Source organism: Peromyscus californicus, unplaced genomic scaffold (assembly GCF_007827085.1).
Source record: "Peromyscus californicus insignis strain IS unplaced genomic scaffold, ASM782708v3 Scaffold_15__1_contigs__length_86483966, whole genome shotgun sequence".
NCBI lineage: Eukaryota > Metazoa > Chordata > Mammalia > Rodentia > Cricetidae > Peromyscus > Peromyscus californicus.
The window spans coordinates 24,370,988-24,391,459 of NW_026294447.1; the positions used below are offsets into that span (position 1 = coordinate 24,370,988).

The 20,472-nt window shown below is 43.2% G+C and overlaps 1 protein-coding gene across 4 annotated transcripts in view; it reads right to left on the bottom strand.

Moving 5' to 3' along the window:
- Window positions 1-15,575: 15,575 nt before the first annotated feature.
- Baz1a (bromodomain adjacent to zinc finger domain 1A) overlaps window positions 15,576-20,472 on the bottom strand; it is a 90,360-nt gene continuing 85,463 nt past the window's right edge. For all 4 annotated transcript variants that reach the window (XM_052738533.1, XM_052738531.1, XM_052738534.1 and 1 more), the window contains 3 exons: window positions 20,207-20,349; window positions 17,002-17,089; window positions 15,576-16,514 (listed from right to left, as the gene is read on the bottom strand). In XM_052738533.1, coding sequence (XP_052594493.1) covers window positions 16,321-16,514; window positions 17,002-17,089; window positions 20,207-20,349 — 425 coding nt within the window. In that variant the 3' untranslated portion in view covers window positions 15,576-16,320. The remainder of the gene's footprint in view (window positions 16,515-17,001; window positions 17,090-20,206; window positions 20,350-20,472) is intronic.

Consider the following 20,472-nt stretch of genomic DNA (forward strand, 5'->3'; position numbering starts at 1 on the left):
GCTTGTCTGGGGTGGGGAAGAGAGAATGTGGAGGGGCTGAAAAAGTGGGGGTTACCTCCTTTGGGGAGGTGAAAATGTTCTAAAATTGGATCGTGGTGATGTCACACACCTGTGAATATAGTGGAAACAGTCTTCGTAAAAGGAACAGCATTTCACTACTGCTGCTTCTGTCAAGACTTCGTGTGACTCAGACTGCTAAGTTCCTGTGCTGTGAGGTCACGCTCCTAAATTAGAAAGAACTGGCAGTGTGTGTAAGCCCCATAGTGGGGTTTGTGGATCAGAGAGTGAGTCACAGACCTCAGACTGGAGCACACGATGGGTGCATGCCCTTTATTCTCTAGTTCTGGGTTCAACCTTGAGCATAGAAAAGCACGTGACTGCCTCAATGGTGTGCTGCCAGTGTAGGGGTTGAGAAGCATGTGCCGGCGCTGGGGGAGGTGGCCCAGTGGTTAAACACTGAGGACCTGAACCTCTTCTAGATTCTGCAGCCACCTGACCTCAAGTGTGTATAACTCCATGCAGACACTCATATACACACAATTTAAAAATGTATATATAATTCTTAAAAACAAAGTAAGAGTTTGTATCATTTTATAATCCTCTCCACAAGGTAGGACTACAGGGTCCAGTTTCTCCAGTCCTTAGTGCTTGTGATATAGTATCTCATCATGGTTTTTTTTTGTTGTTCATTTTTGGTTTTGTATTTTTTTTTAGAATTTCATATATGAGTACTGTATTTACGTCATTTCCTTCTCCCTCTCTTCCCTCCTGTGTTCCAACTCCTTCTCAAATTCATGACCTCTTTTTCTTAAAGTATAATTGTTACATATCTATATGTACACACACACACACACACACACACACACACACACACACACACAGTCTGCTGGGATCATTGGTGCAGCTCATATGTGTTTATGGCTGACCTCTTGGGATTTGCTAAACTACCTTGGGGATTGTTCCAGGAGGAGACTAAGTCTCTCTCTCTCAGTCATCTGTTCTTCCTCTAAGCCCGAAGCCTGTGATAGCTTCCCCCCCCCCATCTGTGTGGCTATGGCAATTGGTGTTGTCACTTTTGGGGTCTTGCTTAGCAAACTACATTGGGATTTCCTGGGCGCAGGTTCCCCGTCAAACATAGACGACACTGTCTCACAGCAGACGTCCCCGTCAGGGTTCTCTGGCTCTTGCGCTCTCCCCCACTCTCTCCTGATATCCCGAGTCTTAAGTGTAGAGGTCTTGTGTTTAGATGTGTCCACTGGGGCTGGGCATCCCTCAGTCAGTTGTTCTCTGCATTGTAACCAGTTGTGACTTTTTGTCTGTTTGTTTGTGTAATGTAAAGAGGCTTCTCTGATGAGAGGTGAGAGCTGCCTTCCCTGTGGGTATACGGATAAGTACTTAAAACGCAGTTGGGAATTAAACTGGTTCTGGAAAGCGGCAGCAGCAGGCTCCCCTGGTTCCATGCCTCACCAGCCATGCATAGTTTATATAACTAGACATAAATTTCCCTCCTCTTGAGGGAGCCACAAGTCCCAGGATAGAAGTGTCACTATTGTACCTTTTGGGCTATCTTACCATCTTGGTTATTGTTGTTGGTAGGCATCACATCTGGCTTGTGATTGTGGCACATCTGGCTTGTGATTGCATCACATCTGGGTTGTGATTATATCACATCTGGGTAGGACTATTGGTTGCTTTCCTTCCTTGGCTGCTCCTTCTGATATTATGAGAGCTAGTCCCCAGGGAGGAGACCTCAGGTCAGGTCCAGCTTCATTCCTGCAAGTCCTCTGTCTGAAGTATGTGGTGATTTCAGCAATTGGATTGTACCTTCAGTTTCTGGGAGGCAGCCAAAGGCAACAGCAAGAACCTACAGTTTGGGAGTCTTTTGGACTCCTCCGACCAACAACACAAAATGAAGTTTCTTGTGTCTGGCACTGTGTGCCTTTGTGTGTGTGTTGTAGAATATTACTTTAAGGTGTGTTACTTTTGTTTCTGTTGCATTTGTTTAACTCTGTGAAGCTGTGTTACTGTGCCTGTGTAAAACACCTGATGGTTTAATAAAGAACTGGTTAATATCAAGGCAGGAGAAAGGATAGGCGGGACTGGCAGGCAGAGAGTATAAATAGAAGGAGAAATCTGGGAAGAAGGATTAGAGAGCTATGAGCCAGAGAAGGAGGGGGACTCAGGAGCCAGCCCCCCAGCTAAACAGCAAGACACAGAGTAAGAGTAAGATTTACAGAAGAGAACAGGAAAAGCCAGAGGCAAAAGGTAGATGGGATGTGTTAAGATAAGGAAAGCTGGCAAGAAAGTAAGCCAAGCTAAGGCTGAGCATTCATAAATAAGAATAAGCCTCCAGAGGTTGGGGATTTAGCTCAGTGGTAGAGCACTTGCCTAGCAAGCGCAAGGCCCTGGGTTTGGTCCTCAGCTCTGGAAAAAAAAAAGACAAAATAAAAATAAGCCTCCAGATGTGATTTATTTGGGAGCTGGGTAGCATCCACCCCACCCCCAAAAAAGAGTAAAAAACAACCAACAACAAATTGGCGCCCAATGTGGGGCACTTGAACTTTCACAGTGCCTGAGAAAGCATTGGGAAAAAAAAGTATACAGCTCCTTTAAGAGTTTTGGCTGGACAGTCTCTGCCAGTCACTGAGCCTTTGAACAGCTAGCACATTAAGTAGGAACAAAAAACTAAGTAAAAATGCCTGCCGCAGCACAAGCATCAGTATTCTAGAGCTCTAGGAAGGTTGAATGCAGTTCCTGGTCAGACAAACCTCCAATCTGGCCACAAGTTTCACGCTTGTTTTCATGACCTGAGAAGTGGGCAGAGCCAGCTGAGAGCCACATGTGGAGGATCCAGGTGTAAGTTAGCTCATGTTGTCAAAAAAGGCTAAAAGATATGTAGTAAAAGAGGTCCAAACAGAAAAACCTCCAAGCAGGTTACAGTGTGTTTAGCAATGTGCACAGGCTTAAGAAAAGGAAAAGGGTATAGTCATAGAAAAAAATGAATAGTTTATAAAATAAAGTCTTTAAAGAGAATAAAAAAGAATAAGCCATGTAGAGATGGAAAATACACAGGTAGTTTGGATCCTGTATGTATTGATTTTGAATTTTTTGATTGTTGAGAAGCAAAAGACAGCTGCTAGGACACATGGGATTGTGAACTGGACTGCTAAACTGAACCAATCTAGATACTTCAGAAATGCCTTAACTTTAAAAAAGAAGTCAAAAAATATTTTTGTCAAATGGAAATCAAAAATGCTTTGGAGTTTTGTTCCCACAGGAGATGAGAGGCTGTGGATTCCTTCAGGGTTAATATGGATCAGATTTGATCAGGTGAGACCTCCTGAAACTTGACAGGCAATATCTATTAGCAAAGGTTATTGCTGGTCTTTTCAGAACTTGGTCATTATCTCAAAATTTTTTTCTCTGGGACCCTAAAGATACTTCGTCCACAGACAGCAGGAAGTAGTCTGTGGGAGAAAATTATGCCCACATTCCCAAGAGTGGTTTTTGGTTATTTGGTGGGTTATGGATGTTTGTTATCATTTAGAGGAATATAGAATATTGATATAAATTTAAAGTTATTTTTGTTACACTGTATATATGTTTCTACTCTTTTTTTAAGATTTATTTATTATGTATACAGTAGTCTGCCTGCATGCTTTGCCTGCAGGCTAGAAGAGGGCTTCAGATCTTATTATAAATGGTTGTGAGCCACCATGTGGTAGCTGGGAATTGAACTCAGGATCTTTGGAAGAATAGCCAGTGCTCTTAACCACTGAACCATCTCTCCAGCCCTACTCTTGTTTTTTTTTTTTTTTAAGATTTATTTGTTTATTATGTATGCAGTGTTCTGCCTACATGTATGCCTGCAGGCCAGAAGAGGACACCAGATCTCATTATAGATGTTTGTGAGCCACCATGTGGTTGCTGGGAATTGAACTCAGGACCTCTGGAAGAACAGTCAGTGCTCTTAACCTCTGAGCCATCTCTCCAGCCCATGTTTCTACTCTTGTTTAAAGGATTTTTGTATGTTGATTAAGGTTATTTTTGTTACAACATATAATATATATATATATATATATACACACACATATATATGTTTCTATTTTTGTTTAAGGTATTGTGCCTATGTAGTTTATTTAAAAATGTAAAGTAAAATTCTAGTTTTTGAAAGCTGTTATTATAAACTACATAGAATAGTCAGGAAACATAGGTTACTGGTTAATAATTTATAACAATCAGGTCCCTGGTAGCTGCCGGGCGGTGGTGGCGCACGCCTTTAATCCTAGCACTCGGGAGGCAGAGGCAGGTGGATCTCTGTGAGTTTGAGGCCAGCCTGGACTACCAAGTGAGTTCCAGGAAAGGCGCAAAGCTACACAGAGAAACCCTGTCTTGAAAAAACCAAAAAAAAAAAAAAATTTATAACAATCATATTTGTAGATATGTTAGGTATGCTTTCCAGATCACATAGAGATATATTTTAAATAGACCAATGGTTTTCAAACCCTTCAAAGACCTAGAGAATATGGCATTTAAAATGCTTTGCTAACTTAAAGTTTTTCATGACAACGAGACACATCTGCTCCTGGCAGCACCAATTTACTTCAGAGAAGATGATGGGCATCCAAGAAACTCCTTATGATGTTTGCCTTCGTTGGGGCAAGGTTAGCCACTAGGCAAAGGAACTGTTCTTGCCTTTGACTGCTGACAATGTGCTGTGCAGACTGGACATGCAGGACACAGAGGAAATTGACTGTTGATCCTTGCCAAAACAAGGCAGAACCGTCCTTAGAATTTCCTGTTTCCCAGAAGAGTCTGCCAGATATTCTGCAGGACACAGAGGAAAGTGACTGGTGAACTTTGCCAAAACAAGGCAAAAGAGTCTAAAATTCCTGCTTCATAGAAAAGTCTGCCAGATACTCTAGGCCTGTAGATGAAGATACCCCAATGTTGCAGAGGAGCTTTGGGCAACTGTTCAGGCAGCCAGTGTCTCTGTTGTTAAATAATATTACATCCTTCTGGGTCTTTGATGGAGTTGAAGACTGGATAGTTATAGTTGCAGATTTCCTTAGTTATGATAGAAAGTAAATTAGGTGTAAAATTTTGGATTCACTAAGATAGGATAGATAATGCATTACTTTCTCTGAATATGCTAACTACAAATAGACAGAATGTTGTGAATGTAATCCTTACTTGATAATTGTTATTGTTGTGTATAATCTTACTATGTTTAAGTTAAAACCTTTATTTTTATTTAGACAAAAGGGGGAAATGTAGAATATTATTTTAAGGTGTGTTACTTTTGTTTATGTTGCATTTGTTTAACTCTGTGAAGCTGTGTTACTGTGCCTGTGTAAAATACCTGATGGTCTAATAAAGAGCTGGCCAATAGCAAGGCAGGAGAAAGGATAGGCAGGGCTGGCAGGCAGAAAGAGAAAACAGGGAGGAGAGATCTAAGATCTAGGAGCCAGAGAAGGAGGAGGAATCCAGGGGCCAGCCACCCAGCTACACAGCAAGCCATGGAGTAAGAATAAGATTTACAGAAGTAAGAGAATGGGAAAACACAGAGGCAAAAGGTAGATGGGATAAGTTAAGGAAAGCTGGCAAGAAACTAAGACAAGCTAAGGCCGGGCATTGATAATTAAGAATAAGCTTCCATGTGTGATTTATTTGGGAGCTGGGTGGCACCTCCACAAAAAAAGAGTAAAAAAACAACCAATAATGTGTGTGTGTATGTGCATGTGTGTGTGTGTGTGTGTGTGTGTGTGTGTATGTGTGTTGTTTGAGACAGGTTCTACACAGTGCTGGATATCCTGGAACTTGCTCTGTAGACCAGTCTGGCCTTGAACTCACAGAGATCCTCCTGCCTCTGCGTCTTGAGTACTGGGACTAAAGGTATAGGACAACGTGCTCTGTTGGGGTTGTCTTAGTCTGTGGGTCTTGGTGGAACATTGTCACTCTAAGTGGTATAACTTCATTTAGACTATATATGTCTAATTTAACTTGATTGAAATTTATATATAATTCTAAATAAATATAAAATATGATTCCCGATGGCTCTTCAAACATGCTTAGTGTTACTTCCCCACTTCCTCTCCTTCTGTCTTGTCCTCCTTCCCCACTTCTGAAGGTAAGCCCCCCTTTTCCAGTTCCTCTTCATAGCTCGTGTGTCCTGCCTGTGCTCTATCTCTAGTCCCTCTCTAGAGATAAGGTCTCACTGTATAGTCCAGGCTGTCTGAAACATTATGTAGCCCAGGCTAGCTGCCAACTTGTGATCCTTCTTTCTCTGCCTCCTGAGCGCAGGAATTACAAATATGAACCACGAGCTGGGCGTGGTGGCACACGCCTTTAATCCCAGCACTCAGGAGGCAGAGGCAGGTGGATCTCTGTGAGTACAAGGCCAGCCTGGTCTCCAGAGTGAGTTCCAGGACAGCCAGGGCTACCCAGAGAAACCCTGTCTCAGAAAATCAAAACTAAATAATAAATAAATAAATAAATGCCACCACTCAGCCTCTTCTCGTAGACTTTTTCCATTAGATTGGAGAAATATCCAAAGTCTTAGAAATGGATTATCCTCTTTTTAAATTAAGCACATTTTAAAGATCTTAATTTATGTGTATGTGTGCATGAGTATGCACACACATGTCTGCACATGTATGTGTGTGGGTACCTGTGAAGTTTAGAAGTGGACATCGGATCCCCTGGAACCGGAGCCGTACACCATTGTGAGCCACCCGATGTGGGTGCTGGGAACAGAACTATGGTCCTCTGCATGAGCAGCAGGAGCTCTTAACAGTTGAGCCACCTCTCCAGCCCCCTGGGTTGTCTTTCAACTGATTTCTAAGAGTTGTTTATATACTACAGATACAAGGCTCTTACCCAGATATACAGTTTGAAAAAAACATACCTTCCTTCTGTGGGCTTTTAGTTTTCTTTATAGTGTTCTCTGCAACACAAAGATTTTAGCTTTTGTTGTTTTCTTTCTTTTTAATTTTGTTTGTTTGTTTTTTATTTTTTGAGACAGGGTTTCTTTGGTAGCCCTGGCTGTCCTGGAACTTGCTCTGTAAACCAGGCTGGTCTCGAACTCACAGAGCTCTGCCTGCCTCTGCTCCCTAAGTGCTGGGATTAAAGGCCTATGCTACCACTGCCCGATTTTGTTGTTTTCTGAAAGAGTATCACTGTATAGCCTTAGGCTGGCCTCACAATCCTCCTGTCTCCAGTTCCCAGGCACATGCTGTCCTGGAACTCACTTTGTAGACCAGACTGGCCTCATGCTAATGGTGGTCCTCCTGCCCCTGCCTCCTAAGTGCTGGGGTTACAGGCGTGTGCCGCCATGCCTGGCATTGAAGGTTAACTTCTGGTTAATGCAAACTTTAAAAAAAAATGTATTGAGTGTCAGGTGTGGGGGTGCATGCCTGCAATACCAGCAATGTGCAGGCCGAGGCAAGAGCATCCGCCGTTCCAGGCAGGCTGGGCTATATATGGCAATGTCAAGCTGCTTTGGGCCCTTTATTAAACTGTTCCCTGTGACTTGAGTGTTTAAATCTTTTCTAAAGATGGATTTTATTTTTATTTATGTATATGTGTATGCACACAGGTAGCCACAAAGGTCGGGAGAGGGTGTCAGATCCCGTGGAGCTGGAGTGACCCTGTGGTTGTGAGCTGTTCTAGGTGGGTGATGAGAACTGAACTCTGGTCTTCTGGAAGGGCAGTACTTGCCCTTAACCCTGAGCCTTCTCTCCAGCCCTGCTTTTAAATTTTATGGGGAGCACACACAGCGACATCTGTTGGCCATCTCAGGAACTTGATCGGTTTTACACTTGAAATCACATGATTTTCTGTGAGGAAAGGAAAGTCACGTGGGGAAACCAGCATTGAGAGGACTGTTCTTCCCACTCTACTTCCCGGGTTTGAGAACTCACCCAGTGCCCAGCAGTCAATAGGTTGTCAAGACAACAAACACTCATTAAAATAATTAATTCAAGGAAAGTATCTCATAGTGTAGCCCAGACTAGTCTGTGACTCAGTAAGTAGTCCAGGTTGCCCCAAACTCTCAGTAGTCTCCTGCCTCAGCTTCCAGAGTAATGGAGTTATAGGTATGAGCCACCCTGCCCGACAAGACATGGACATTTATTATTGAGGTGGTATGGAATGAACCTAGGACCTTAGGCATTGTACAACCTCAGCTAACACAACATTTATAAGTTTGTTTTGAGATGGTATCAATATTTGAAGCTTGCTGACCTGGAACTCCTACTTCAAAAAAAATAAAAATAAAAAATAAAAACCACCTTAGGCTGGAGAGATGGCTCAGTGGATAAGAGCACTTGATGCTCTTGCGGAGGACCAGGGTTCAGTTTCCAGCACCCACATGGTGGCTCACGATCATCAGTAACTCCAGTACGGGGGATCAGTACCCTTTTTTGACCTAGACACATATGCAGTACACAGACACACAGACAAAACACTCATACACATAAAAACAAAATTATTAAATAAAATTGAATTTACAAGTCAGAAATTGATCTTACTGAAACTAATGTTGGCTAGACAAAGAAAAGTGGAAGTAATTGAACTTGTACATTCACGTTCACTGCGACACTGTTCATGGTAGCGAGGAAATCCAGTTGACCCAGGTGTCTTCCACCTGAGGGCTGGATAGTGAGAACACGGCACACACAGAGTGGGATTCTGTCAGCTACAAAGACAAGTGGAATTATGAACTTTGCAGGAAAATGGGTGGAACTAGGGAACAGTGAGGTAACCCAGACACAGAAAGGCAAACACTGTGTGTTCTCTCTCATACGTGGGCCACAGCTTTGAACTTTTAGGTTTTAAATTGGGCTGTGTGTGGCAGCCAGGAAGCTAAAAAGGGCTTATGAGAGAAGGAAGGGGCACAGGCCTTAAGTGTGGAAAGGGATAGCAAAAATATGTGAAGTGAAAGTAGAGAGGCTTAAAGGTTTCGGCAGGGATTGGGGTGGTGGGGTGGGAGTGGGGTGGTGGTGGGGAGATGGGGGGGTTGGGGGGGGGAAGGGGGAGTAAATACCTTCCTGATGAGAATGCAGCTGTTTGCTGTGGTGGTTTGGATGACAATGTCCCCATTGGTTCATATGTTAGAATGTTTGGTTCCCAGCCGGTGGAACTGTTTGAGAAGGATTAGGAGGTGTGGCCTTCTTGGAGGAAGAGGTGTATCAATGATGGTGGGTTTTGAGGTTTCAAAAGCCCATGCAGGCCCAGTCTCTCTCTCTCTCTCTCTCTCTCTCTCTCTCTCAACATGATTTCTCTGTGTAGCTCTGGCTGTCCTGGAACTGACTCTATAGAACCAGGCCGGCCTCAAACTCAGAGATCCGCTTGCCTCTGCCTCCCAAGTACTAGGATTAAAGGCATGTGCCACTGCTGCCTGGCACATGTGCATCTTTTGAGTCCCAGGCCAGCCAGAGCTACACAGAGATTTTTTTTTAATTGACTGTGTGTAAGTGTTTCCCCAGCAAGTGCTCCTAAGCACTCAGCCACCTCTGTAATCCCAAGGAATCGTACTTTCTTACCCAAATTGAACAACAAAGCCCATTCTCTTTTATGAAATAGTGAAGGAAGTATTTAGTGTTTATTAAAAGATTTATAGGGCTGGAGAGATAGCTCAGCTGGTAAAGCATTTGCTGTGCAAGCATGAAGATCTGGGTGTAGTGGGTATTTGTTCCACCTATGACCTTGGGTACCAGCTCCTAGGGCATGGCCACTTGGCTAACTTAAGACCTGAGATAGCATAAGCAGATCCCTTCTCTCTCGCACTCTTGGATGGTGAAGACCAGGCCAGGCGGTGTGAAACAGTGCGGGACCGGTTCTCAGCTTTCCGGGGACTCTGGGACTGAAATTGCCTATCCTGTATCAGTGAGTTGATAGCCCTTATAATCCCTTAGTAAATAGATTCATTATTGGTCCATGGATTTCCTTTTCCTCCATTACCTGGGTTTGGATTCCCATGTTTACCCCTGTAATCTCAGTGTTAGGGAAGAGGAGCCAGGCAGATTCCTGGACCTCACTGGCCACTCAGGCCAAATGGGTGTTCTCCAGGTTCAGTGAGGGAACTTGTCTCAAAAGAAAATAAGGTGAAGGATTGAAGAAGCCACTGATGTCACCTTTGGCCTCCACATGCCTTAGGACATGTGTGCACATGCCCCTCATACACACACACACACACACACACACACACACACACACACACACACACACACACACACATGCACACAACGGAATACTATTCAGTCTTACAGAAAAAGAAGGGCCAGCAAGATGACTCAGTGTGTAAAGGCACTTTCCACTGAACTTGGTGACCTGAGTTTGATACCCACAACCCATGTGGTAGAAGAGAATTAGACTCCTGAAAGTTGTGTTCTGACCTCCACACAAACCCCCCAAATCAACCTATATAATAAAAAATATTTCTTGGAGACAAAGCAAATTCCGTCATTTGTAATAAATGATGAACATGGAATGCATTGTCAGGTAAGATGGTAGGGTCCAGAAAGATGGTAGATACCCATATGATTTCATTCATATGTAGACTGTAAAAAAAATTGATCTATAGAACCAGATGATTTGTTAGTGTTTGGGGATCAGGCATGAAGGAGGTTTTGGGGTAAGATTTTCATCGAAGGAAACACCATTTCATCTAGAGTAAGCTTCGAGAGCTATTGTACAATATATTGTTGATATGTTCTCAAAAATTACTAATAGTTTACACCTATAATCCTGGCTAGAGAGGCAGAGGCAGGAGGATTGCTGTGAGATTGAGGCAAGCCTGGTCTACATGGTGAGTTCCTGCCCAGTGAGGGCTACATGTTGAGACCCTGTCCCAACAAAACAAACCCAGAAAAACAAAAACAAAAAGTCACTAAGACTTTAATCGTTCTTGTCATAAAAAGAAGAGGTAATACATGTTAATTAGCATGTATAATGCATGCAAATATTTGAAGCATCATGCCTATATGTGTGCATTTAAAAAGAAGTCAAAATACCTCTTCCTTCAAAGTAACAAGCATACTTGAGCCGAGAGCTGCTTCTGATTTTTGGTGTGGCAGATGCTTTTAGCTCTATTTGGAAGCGTAAGCTCGAGTCTTTGATCTGTCAGGATTCCTGGCACATGTGAACTCTGTTTTTCCAGTTCAACCTATGTGGCCAAATGGTTGTAGTGAGTCCCCTAACTCAGAACCTGCAGCCGGCTTCCTGCTTTCCGCTGTACAAAACAGATTCCCAGAGCTTCTGATGCTTGGTTTGTCTATTTTTCACCAAGAAATAGATGGTCTAGATGGTCTCCCAGTCAGATCAGAGGACAACTTCAGCTGTCTACTCCGTTCTGTATTCGTGAATGTATTTCCTCAATTTATATCTTAGTAAATACCTATTACTTATTAAATCGACTCACATGAATTGATCTTAATAGTGGGAAGCATGGTGGCATGCAGGCAGACATGGTGCTGGAGAGGGAGCTGAGAGTTCTACATCTGGATCGGCAGGCAGCAGGAAGAGACACTGGGCCTGGTTTGAGCATCTGAAACTCTAAAGCCCACCTCTGGTGACACACTTCTTCCCAAAATTCCTGTAGCACCACTTCCTAATGACCAAGATTCAAATATATGAGCCTATAGGGGCCATTCCTATTCACACCACCACAGTGGGTTACATTTAAAATTCCTATTTAAAGTCCGGTGTGGTGGCACACACCTTTAATTCCAGCACTTGGAAGCAGAGGCAGGCAGATCTCTGAGTTCAAGGGCAACCTGGTCTACAGAATGAGTTCCAGGACAGCCAGGGCTACGCAGAGAAACCCTGTCTTGTAAAACAAGACAACAGCTGGGCGGTGGTGGCGCACACCTTTAATCCCAGCACTCAGGATGCAGAGGCAGGCGGATCTCTATGAGTTCGAGGCCAGCCTGGTCTCCAAAGCCAGTTCCAGGAAAGGCGCAAAGCTACACAGAGAAACCCTGTCTCGAAAAAAAAAAAAAAAAAGAAAAACAAGACAACAAAAATCCTATCTAAGGCCGGGCAGTGGTGGCGCACGCCTTTAATCCCAGCACTTGGGAGGCAGAGCCAGGCGGATCTCTGTGAGTTCGAGGCCAGCCTGGTCTCCAAAGCGAGTTCCAGGAAAGGCGCAAAGCTACACAGAGAAACCCTGTCTCGAAAAACCAAAAAAAAAAAAAAAAATCCTATCTAAAAACATACACACAAAAACCTAAACCCTAAAAATTCTTACTTTTTAAAAAGATTTATTTTTATCTTTAATTTTGTGCATGTGTGTGTTGGGGGGGTATATGTACATAAAGTCCAGGTGCCCTTGGAGGCCAGGTGGCACTGGATCCCCTGGAGCTGGAGCTGCAGTTGTGAGCTGCCCGATATTAGGTGCAGGGGAACCAGATTTTTAGCCCTCTTCCAAGAGTGCTTCACTGCACAGACATCTCTCCAGTTCATACACCATTTTACCTGTTTTTTTAAGGCAGCGTCTCCCCTGTGTAGGCCTGGTTGGCCTGGAACTTGCTATGTAGACCAGACTGGGCTCAAACTCGAAGATCTGCCTCTGCTTCCCAAGTGCTGGGATTATAGGCATCAACCATGCCTCATCATTTTATTTTTATTTTCAGAGTATGAAAACTTATTACTGTATTTCCATTGTCAAATTTTAGGATCTCAGTCTTTCCTTCTCGCTTAAAGGGACACACTGCAACTTTAACAACCTTAAAGCGACTCTAGGAATATCACCAAATCTGGCAACCGGAACTTCATTGTTTCCCTCGGTGAAGTTCAAGCAGCCATCACTGGGTGTGAAAGCTGTGGTGGTCTTGTTGTTCTTGACGAGCAGCACGGACACACTTCCTGACGGCAGAATCTGGCTGTTCGGCATCAACCCTGACTTTCTCCAGCACAATTCCCTTTGCATGAGGCACCTCCAAATGGACTGGCCCTCAGGGCTGTGCCCTAGTGGGCTTTCTTGAATTGTTTATCATGCCACTTCTGGTCCAGCCGGTGACTGCGGAGCTTCCTGGCACTACGGAGACCACGACACTTGCCCGTTTTGCCGGAGCCACAGGCCGGAGAGTACCACTCACTCGGCCATCATTGTGCATTTGTGGAGTCAGAGGACAATGTTCTGGAGTAAGTTCTCTGCTTTGACCTGGGCATGGCTCCTACGGATTGAACTCATCAGGCAGGGCAAGCACCCCTGGATCTTCTCACTGGCCTATACTTTTCAATTCTCAGAGATTCGTTCATTCATATTCTGAATGTTTTCTCAAACTTTTTTTTTTTGTGTGTGTGTGGCAAGATGTGCTAAGACAAAAGTTGTTACCAGGAAAAATAATGATGTAATTACTCAGTCACCTAACAGACCAGTACACGACTTGTACGCTGATGTTCCCACATCTTTTCTGCTTCCTTTACTATCACATGCTTTCTTGAATGACAGGACATTAACAAAGGCTCATGTAGGATCTAGACTGTCACCTTCCTCAAGCTGTTGCTAAAAAACTAACTGAAGCATTCTGCCATTTTTTTCTGAGTGTGCAAGAGACCATATTCCCCCTCCCCCCCCCCCCCCGCCCCACTTCTTTCTCTAAAAAAGGCAGAATAATCTGAATATTCTGACAGTGAGTAAGAGAACAAATTTATAATGATACAATTGCTCCTTTCAAAGGCTACATGGGTATTAAATTTCTGTTTCCTGCTAGGTCTGATGACTTACTTCTACAATCCTGGCACTCAGGAGGCTGAGGCAGGAGGCTTGCCATGGTTGGGCTGGTTGGGCTACACACAGTACATCCCAGGACAGCCTGATGAAGAGTAAACCTTGTCTCAGAAACAAACAAGCAAAGCATGGGGTCTGATGGTGGTTCAGTGGGTTAAGGCACTTGCAAACACAGTCCTGAATTCAGTGTCTGGAACGCAGTCCCAAAAGCTGGACTCTGACCTCCGCCTGTGCGCCCACAGAAAAACCAACAGCGACAAACAAGCACCCCAACTTTGTTCCCACATTTTTGCATATGCTTAGATATTAATGAGGATCCTAGAACCCGGGGGGCTCGGGAAGCAAGTCACAGCACAGAAGCGCCCCTTTTCCAGACTCACACATCCAGCACACAGTCTGACACCACCTAGGCATCAACGTGAGAACACGGCTGCGCCTACAAACTACCAATTAACGAGCCAGAGACGGGCCTAGGACGTAACTCAGTGTTGCTTGCCCGGGACGTGTAAGGCCCAAGTTTGGTCTCTAGAGCTTGAAGTGGGGGCGGTACAAAAATGTAAAAACCAGGATGACTTTGTGCCAGCCACTTGCTTGGTGACTTTCTAGAAAGCGTGGCAGCTCATTATTAGATGAGAATGACACACACATTTTGACCTTTTATGCTGTCCACAAAAATAAAACTGTGTGGGGCTTGAGAGATGGCTTAGTGGTTAAGAGCACCTGGAGCTCTTCCAGGAGCAAGGTTCAATTCCCAGCACCCACGTGATGGCTCACACTGTCTGTAACTCAAATTCCAAGGGATTTGATATCCTCTCTGGTCTCCACAGGCACTATGCACAGACATGGTGTGCAATCATGAAATAATAAAGCACTTCTCAGTTGTTAGGTACAAAGACTATAAATTTTGACATTGGGGGACCAGGCCCACACAGCAGGATGCACTGGCTTCTTTCCCATCCAGAACTCTGCAATTGTAATCAAGCAATTAAAAAAAAAAGACAATATATCAGGAGTTACTTTTCTATTGATGTGATTAAGCACCATAACCAAAGCAGCTTATGTACGAGTTTATTTGGACTTATGGTTCCAGAGGGACCCTTTGTGGCAGGGAAATTTGGCAGCAGGCAGAGGCATTGGGAGCTGAGAGCTCACATCTCAAGCAGTCAAGCAGGCATGTGAAGAAAGGACAGAACAAGGTGAAGTCTTAAGCCCTCTCTCTCTCTCACACCCGCCAGTGATAAACTTCCTCCATCAAGGCCACATTTCTTTTTTTGGTTGAGACAGGGTTTCTCTATGTAGCCCTGATCATCCTGGAACTTGCTCTGTACACCAGGCTGGCCTTTTGAACTCAGAGACTCACCTGCCTCTGCTTCCTAAATACTGGGATTAAAGGCATCCACCACCACCACCACCACCACCCACCTGGTTAAGACCACCTTCCTTAAGCCTCCCCATACAGCGCCACCTTGTGGGGACCTAGTGTTCAAATACAGAGCCTATGGGGGACAGCTGCATTTAAAATACCATAGACAGGTTCTCACTGTGTAGCCCAGGTTGGCCCTGAACTTGTGATCCTCTTGCTTCAGCTTACTGAGTGCTACTATTATAGGCCTGCACCACCAAGACCACTGAAATAAGGACTTAGTTGGAGTCAGGCACAGTGGTACATGCCTGCAATCTTACCTCTTAATGAGAGGATGTGCAAGAATATTACTGCCACCAACTGGAGGCGTCTTCTTCCCAGACAATGAAACACTGTCTGCATGGTTTCTATGATCTGTATGTATTAATATATAAAATTCTGATTTCAATTTGAAAGAACTTCAGAATTCAGAAAACATGAAAAAATGTATCATTTTATTTGTACACTTAGAAAAGTTGTACACAGAAACTTATCATTTGTAAAACTGGGGAACTGTTGAGGAGAGAAGGGGACATTTATTTTTATTTTTAAATCATTAAGAATGTTTGAGAAATAAAACAAAACATAGTAAAATGTTAAAAAAATTAAAGAACATTTTCCAAGTATAAATTTTATAAATACAAAACAAATTCACAAATGACTCTGAATGCTAAAATAAATATCTAGTTCATAAATTCCGTCGGCACTGGCTACAGCAGTCAGGGATAGAAAACTGGGTTCACTCATGTGTAGTGTTGCAACAATGTGCTCATTAAACAAGTCTCAAGACACACACGTTCTCTACACTGCTCTAGGAGCCTCGTCTGTGTGGATAAATCCTAAAAGGTCAATGGCAAAATAAATCATAGATCAAAAAATATCTTCCAGGATACCTGAACACATGAATGATCTCAAAATGTACAAAACCTCTGTAAACCAGTACTATATCCAATACATCTATTAAACTTAGTAGATATGAACAAAAACTGTAGCAAAGGAAATCTTTCCTACATTCTCCTGAGTGCTTAATAGTAAAGTTGAGAATATAGTGCAGGCCACACTCGGATGTGGTCGACCAGCTGTTATTGCTTTATACACGTATCTGCTTCAGAGCATGATTTAATGTTCCATTTTTATGAACGATTCATGTTTTTCTTCTCATACAGCCTGGAGAAGGACACAACTAGACCCGTGACTTTTTTGCAGCTAGCATGCTAACATGGTCCACATTACTGGAGGAGACATGGAGTCCCAGCTTTTGAGCTTGACTGTGAAAAAACGCTTGAAGCCGAGTCCCAGCTTTCGCTTCACTTGTGTTCCGAGGGTTGTACTCAAAGCAGTTTGAAAACATCAACTCAATGTCATCAATGAACTCAGCTAGAAGAGAAAAACAAACAAGATTAGGAATAAAAGTTCACACATCAGAAGCACACTTTGTACACTAGAAAACGAAGTAAAAAAACGGAAGCCAGAAGAGAAGAGACCCTGACAAGGCAGCAGAACTCGGGCTCAAAATTGTTCAGTTATAAATACTGTAAAGCTGTTTGGGGGAAACTCTGGCTTATGTACATTGTGTATTTACAAAGATCTTGGCTGGAGAGATAGGGCACTTAATTGACTTGTCATGAGACCCTATGTTCAATCTCCAGCATCAAAAAACCAAAGGGCAGTTCTTCCAAGACTGTAAATGTCTCTGCCTACTTAACCCAAGCTATCTTCCATCTCAGCAGGACTGATAAGCATGCGAGGGACCGACCGCATGGGCCGCCATCCACCCAACTACACTAACGTACAACATTTAAAACAAAATAAAAATAGCATCGTCTCTTCAACAAAAACAATAAAAGGAAAACATATTACTCACATGCTAATTTATATTCACATTTATTTACTTTTTCTCGAATTATATTTAAGGCAATGGGCTTCTTAATGATGTCATAGTAGTCTGGAACCTGTAAAAAGATTATTGGATATAATGGTTAAATGAATTTTATAGCTGAAAAGCAACTTAATCTCAATTTATGAATACTATTATTGCATTAAAATGTCATATTTTGAGTAATTATAATGATATAGAAACTTGTTTGATAGATATCATAAATGTAATTTATTGTGAAAAGTAAAAAAACTAAGTTTTGCTCATGGTTTTCTCTATTAGCTGGTAATATATGACTATATATATATTTTTTTTCTTTTCTTTGGTTTTCGAGACAGGGTTTCTCTATGTAACAGCCCTGGCCGTCTTGGAACTCACTCTGTAGCCCAGGCTGGCCTCGAACTCACAGAGATCCGCCTGCCTCTGCCTCCCGAGTGCTGGGATTAACGGTGTGGCCGCCACTGCCCGGCTATCTCTGCTCCTCTTGGAGCTGGAGATACAGGCATGAGTGGAGGCCCGACTTCAGACTGCCATTGACTCTGGACTTTGAACCTCAGGTTTGCACAGCAGATGCTCTTAACCACTGAACGACCTCTCCAGCCCTTGTCATTCATTCATTCAGAAATCTTTACTACATACACAGGGCAAGTGAAGTCTTGTTATGTAACTGTGCCAAAGCCTCTACTTCTATCCATTTCCATCATCATCATCATCATCATCATCATCATCATCTCTAGGCATTTAACTACAGTCCCTTCACCCTGAAACTTAGCACTCCCTCAAGCCCTTAATTTCTCTTTCTGAGGGTGGCCTCTAACTCACAACTCTTAGTATCCCAAGCATGCACCACTCTGGCTCTTATTATTTAAGTTTCATTGTGTATGTTCTTGTACTGAGCATGTCTCATTTCTTAGCACTGAAATCAAGGCATTTTCAGTCCCATATAACATTTCTAATACTGGCTACTCTCTTCCCTGAAAATTCTCAACCAACATCCTTTTTTTCTTTCTACTTCTAAAATGTTATTATAACTTTATATATATTTATTATGTTAATTTGTGTGCCTGAGTATGCTTATGCACGAGAGGGCACCGATTCCCTGGAGCTGGAGTTACAGGCCGCTGTGAGTCACCAGATGTGAGCGCTGAGCTGTTCTCTCATCCTCAGGAGCAGAAAGGCTCGTAAGTGCCCAGCCAGCTCTCAGCCCTGACTTTGGAAAAAAGGCTTATTGATTTATTTGGATTTGGTTAAGACAGGGTTTCTCTGTGTAGCTCCACCTGCCTCTGCCTCCTCAGTGCTGGGATTAAAGAAAGGTCTGTGCCCCCAATAGCTGGCTATTATTTTTATATCATGTGTTGTGTATGAGTGTTTCCGTGTGTGTGTGTGTGTGTGTGTGTGTGTGTGTGTGTGTGTGTGTGTGTGTGTGTGTGTGTACCACATGCATGCCTGGTGCCTGTGGAGGCCAGAAGAAGGGAGTTGGATCCTTGGAACTGCAGTTACAGATGGTTCTAACCTGCCACATGGGTGCTGGGAACCAAACCTGGTCCTCTGGAAGTGCTCTTAACTGCTGAGCTATGCCTCCAGCTCTGCTACTGTAATTTCTGTTACAGTTATAACATTATCCTACCACTGTTATTATATAGCAAGTCACATTCTGTCCAGATGGAAACGCAGCACCATTGCATCCCAAGTTAGACTGGCCACCTCCTCTCACATCAGTGTGGTCTTCAGACAGGACCACAGCTTCACCTTGGGGACCTTGTCAGGATGCAAATCAATGGCTGGGAATCAACCCAGACCATTTAATTAAAGAAAAAACCCGAGGTGGGACCCAAGTATGTTTGCTTGTTTTGTGAGACAGGGTCTCACTACATAGCACTGGCTATCCTGGAACTCACTATGTAGATCAGGCTGGCCTCAAACTCAGAGATCTGCCTGCCTAGGCCTCCCCAGTTGTTGGGAGAATTCCTGCAGAGCCATACCTGGTTGACTCCAGTGTTAGCACCTAGCCTCAACCTGCCTTTTGTGATTGCTACCTTTTGTCTCCCAGTACCCTCTATGAGAATCTTGTCTAAGAACAGGCACAAAGCCTATGCAAATTTGAAGAAGAACCTGGAACACCACAGGTACTCTTCAGCTGAGAATTTGCATTTGGCATTGTCTTGTTGGGAAGCTTAAGATGAGAGGTGTTGGTGTTGCTAAAAGGTGTAAAATCGGGGAACAATAAAAGGGCCCTTCATTAAGCTACAGTGGACCAGTCTATAGAGAGGAATTCCCCCACTACAGCTGGAAAAGGCTAGACTATGTCTCTAGATTCCGTGAACACCTACACCCGACATACAACTCCAGTGTTGGGATCCAAGGCACGCACATCTGGCTCTCAGGTATGTTTTTTTTTTTTTTTTTTTTTTTTAAGATTTATTTTATTTATCATGTATACAGTGTTCTGTCTGAACTTATCCCTGCAGGCCAGAAGAGGGCACCAGATCTCATCCTAGATGGTTGTGAGCCATCATGTGGTTGCTGGGAATTGAACTCAGGACCTCTGGAAGAACAGCCGGTGTTCTTAACCTCTGAGCCATCTCTCCAGCCCCAGGTATGTTTTAATATGCCCTCTAAAACAATTCTGAGGCATACTATAGTTTGATAACTAATTTAACATATAAGATATTTATTAATGATATTTAGTTGGATTCATTCAATGAATACTTATATAAAATGAAAAATTATTTTAAGACAATGTCATCATTATAAAGAATCAGCTATTCTGGAGAGATGGCTCAGTGGTTTAGAGTATTTACTGCTCTCACAGATGATCTGGATTCAAGTTCTCGGCACACACATGGGGATCTGATGCCCTCTTCTGGCCTTTGCAGGCACTGCACACACATGGTACATATGCACACAAATACTTATACACATAAACACTAAAAATAAATCCTAAGCGTCCGAGACCAGCCTGGCCACTAGACCTTGTTTAAGAACACAAAAATAGCAGGCACTAAAAAGGCAGTGCTGTGCAGCCTCAGTTTTGTTTAGAACAGAGAGCATGGGCTAACCATGGGCTTTTGGAAAGGATTCAGCACAGAACAGGTGTTTTGATAATTTCAGTTTCCACAAGATTACAACATATGATATAAATGTAAATCAGGTAATATGTGAGCATATTTTATAAAGTCTAGTAGAATATTACCTGGATTTTAGAAACAAGTTTCAAAAAGGGCCAGCTATCATCATGGCGTACCAATTCCACAACAAGTTGTTCAAAGGCAGACAATTCATGGACACCTCCTTGTCGGCCGGAACTTCTTCGATTCAGTGGTACAGGAGACGACTCTGGATAGACAGACAGACATTTTAGGCAGTATCAAAGCAAAATAGCGTTTTTTCGAGAGCAAATGCACTTTACACTGAGATTTTTGCTTTTCACATCTATGTGGTGTTAATGTATGTGCACAC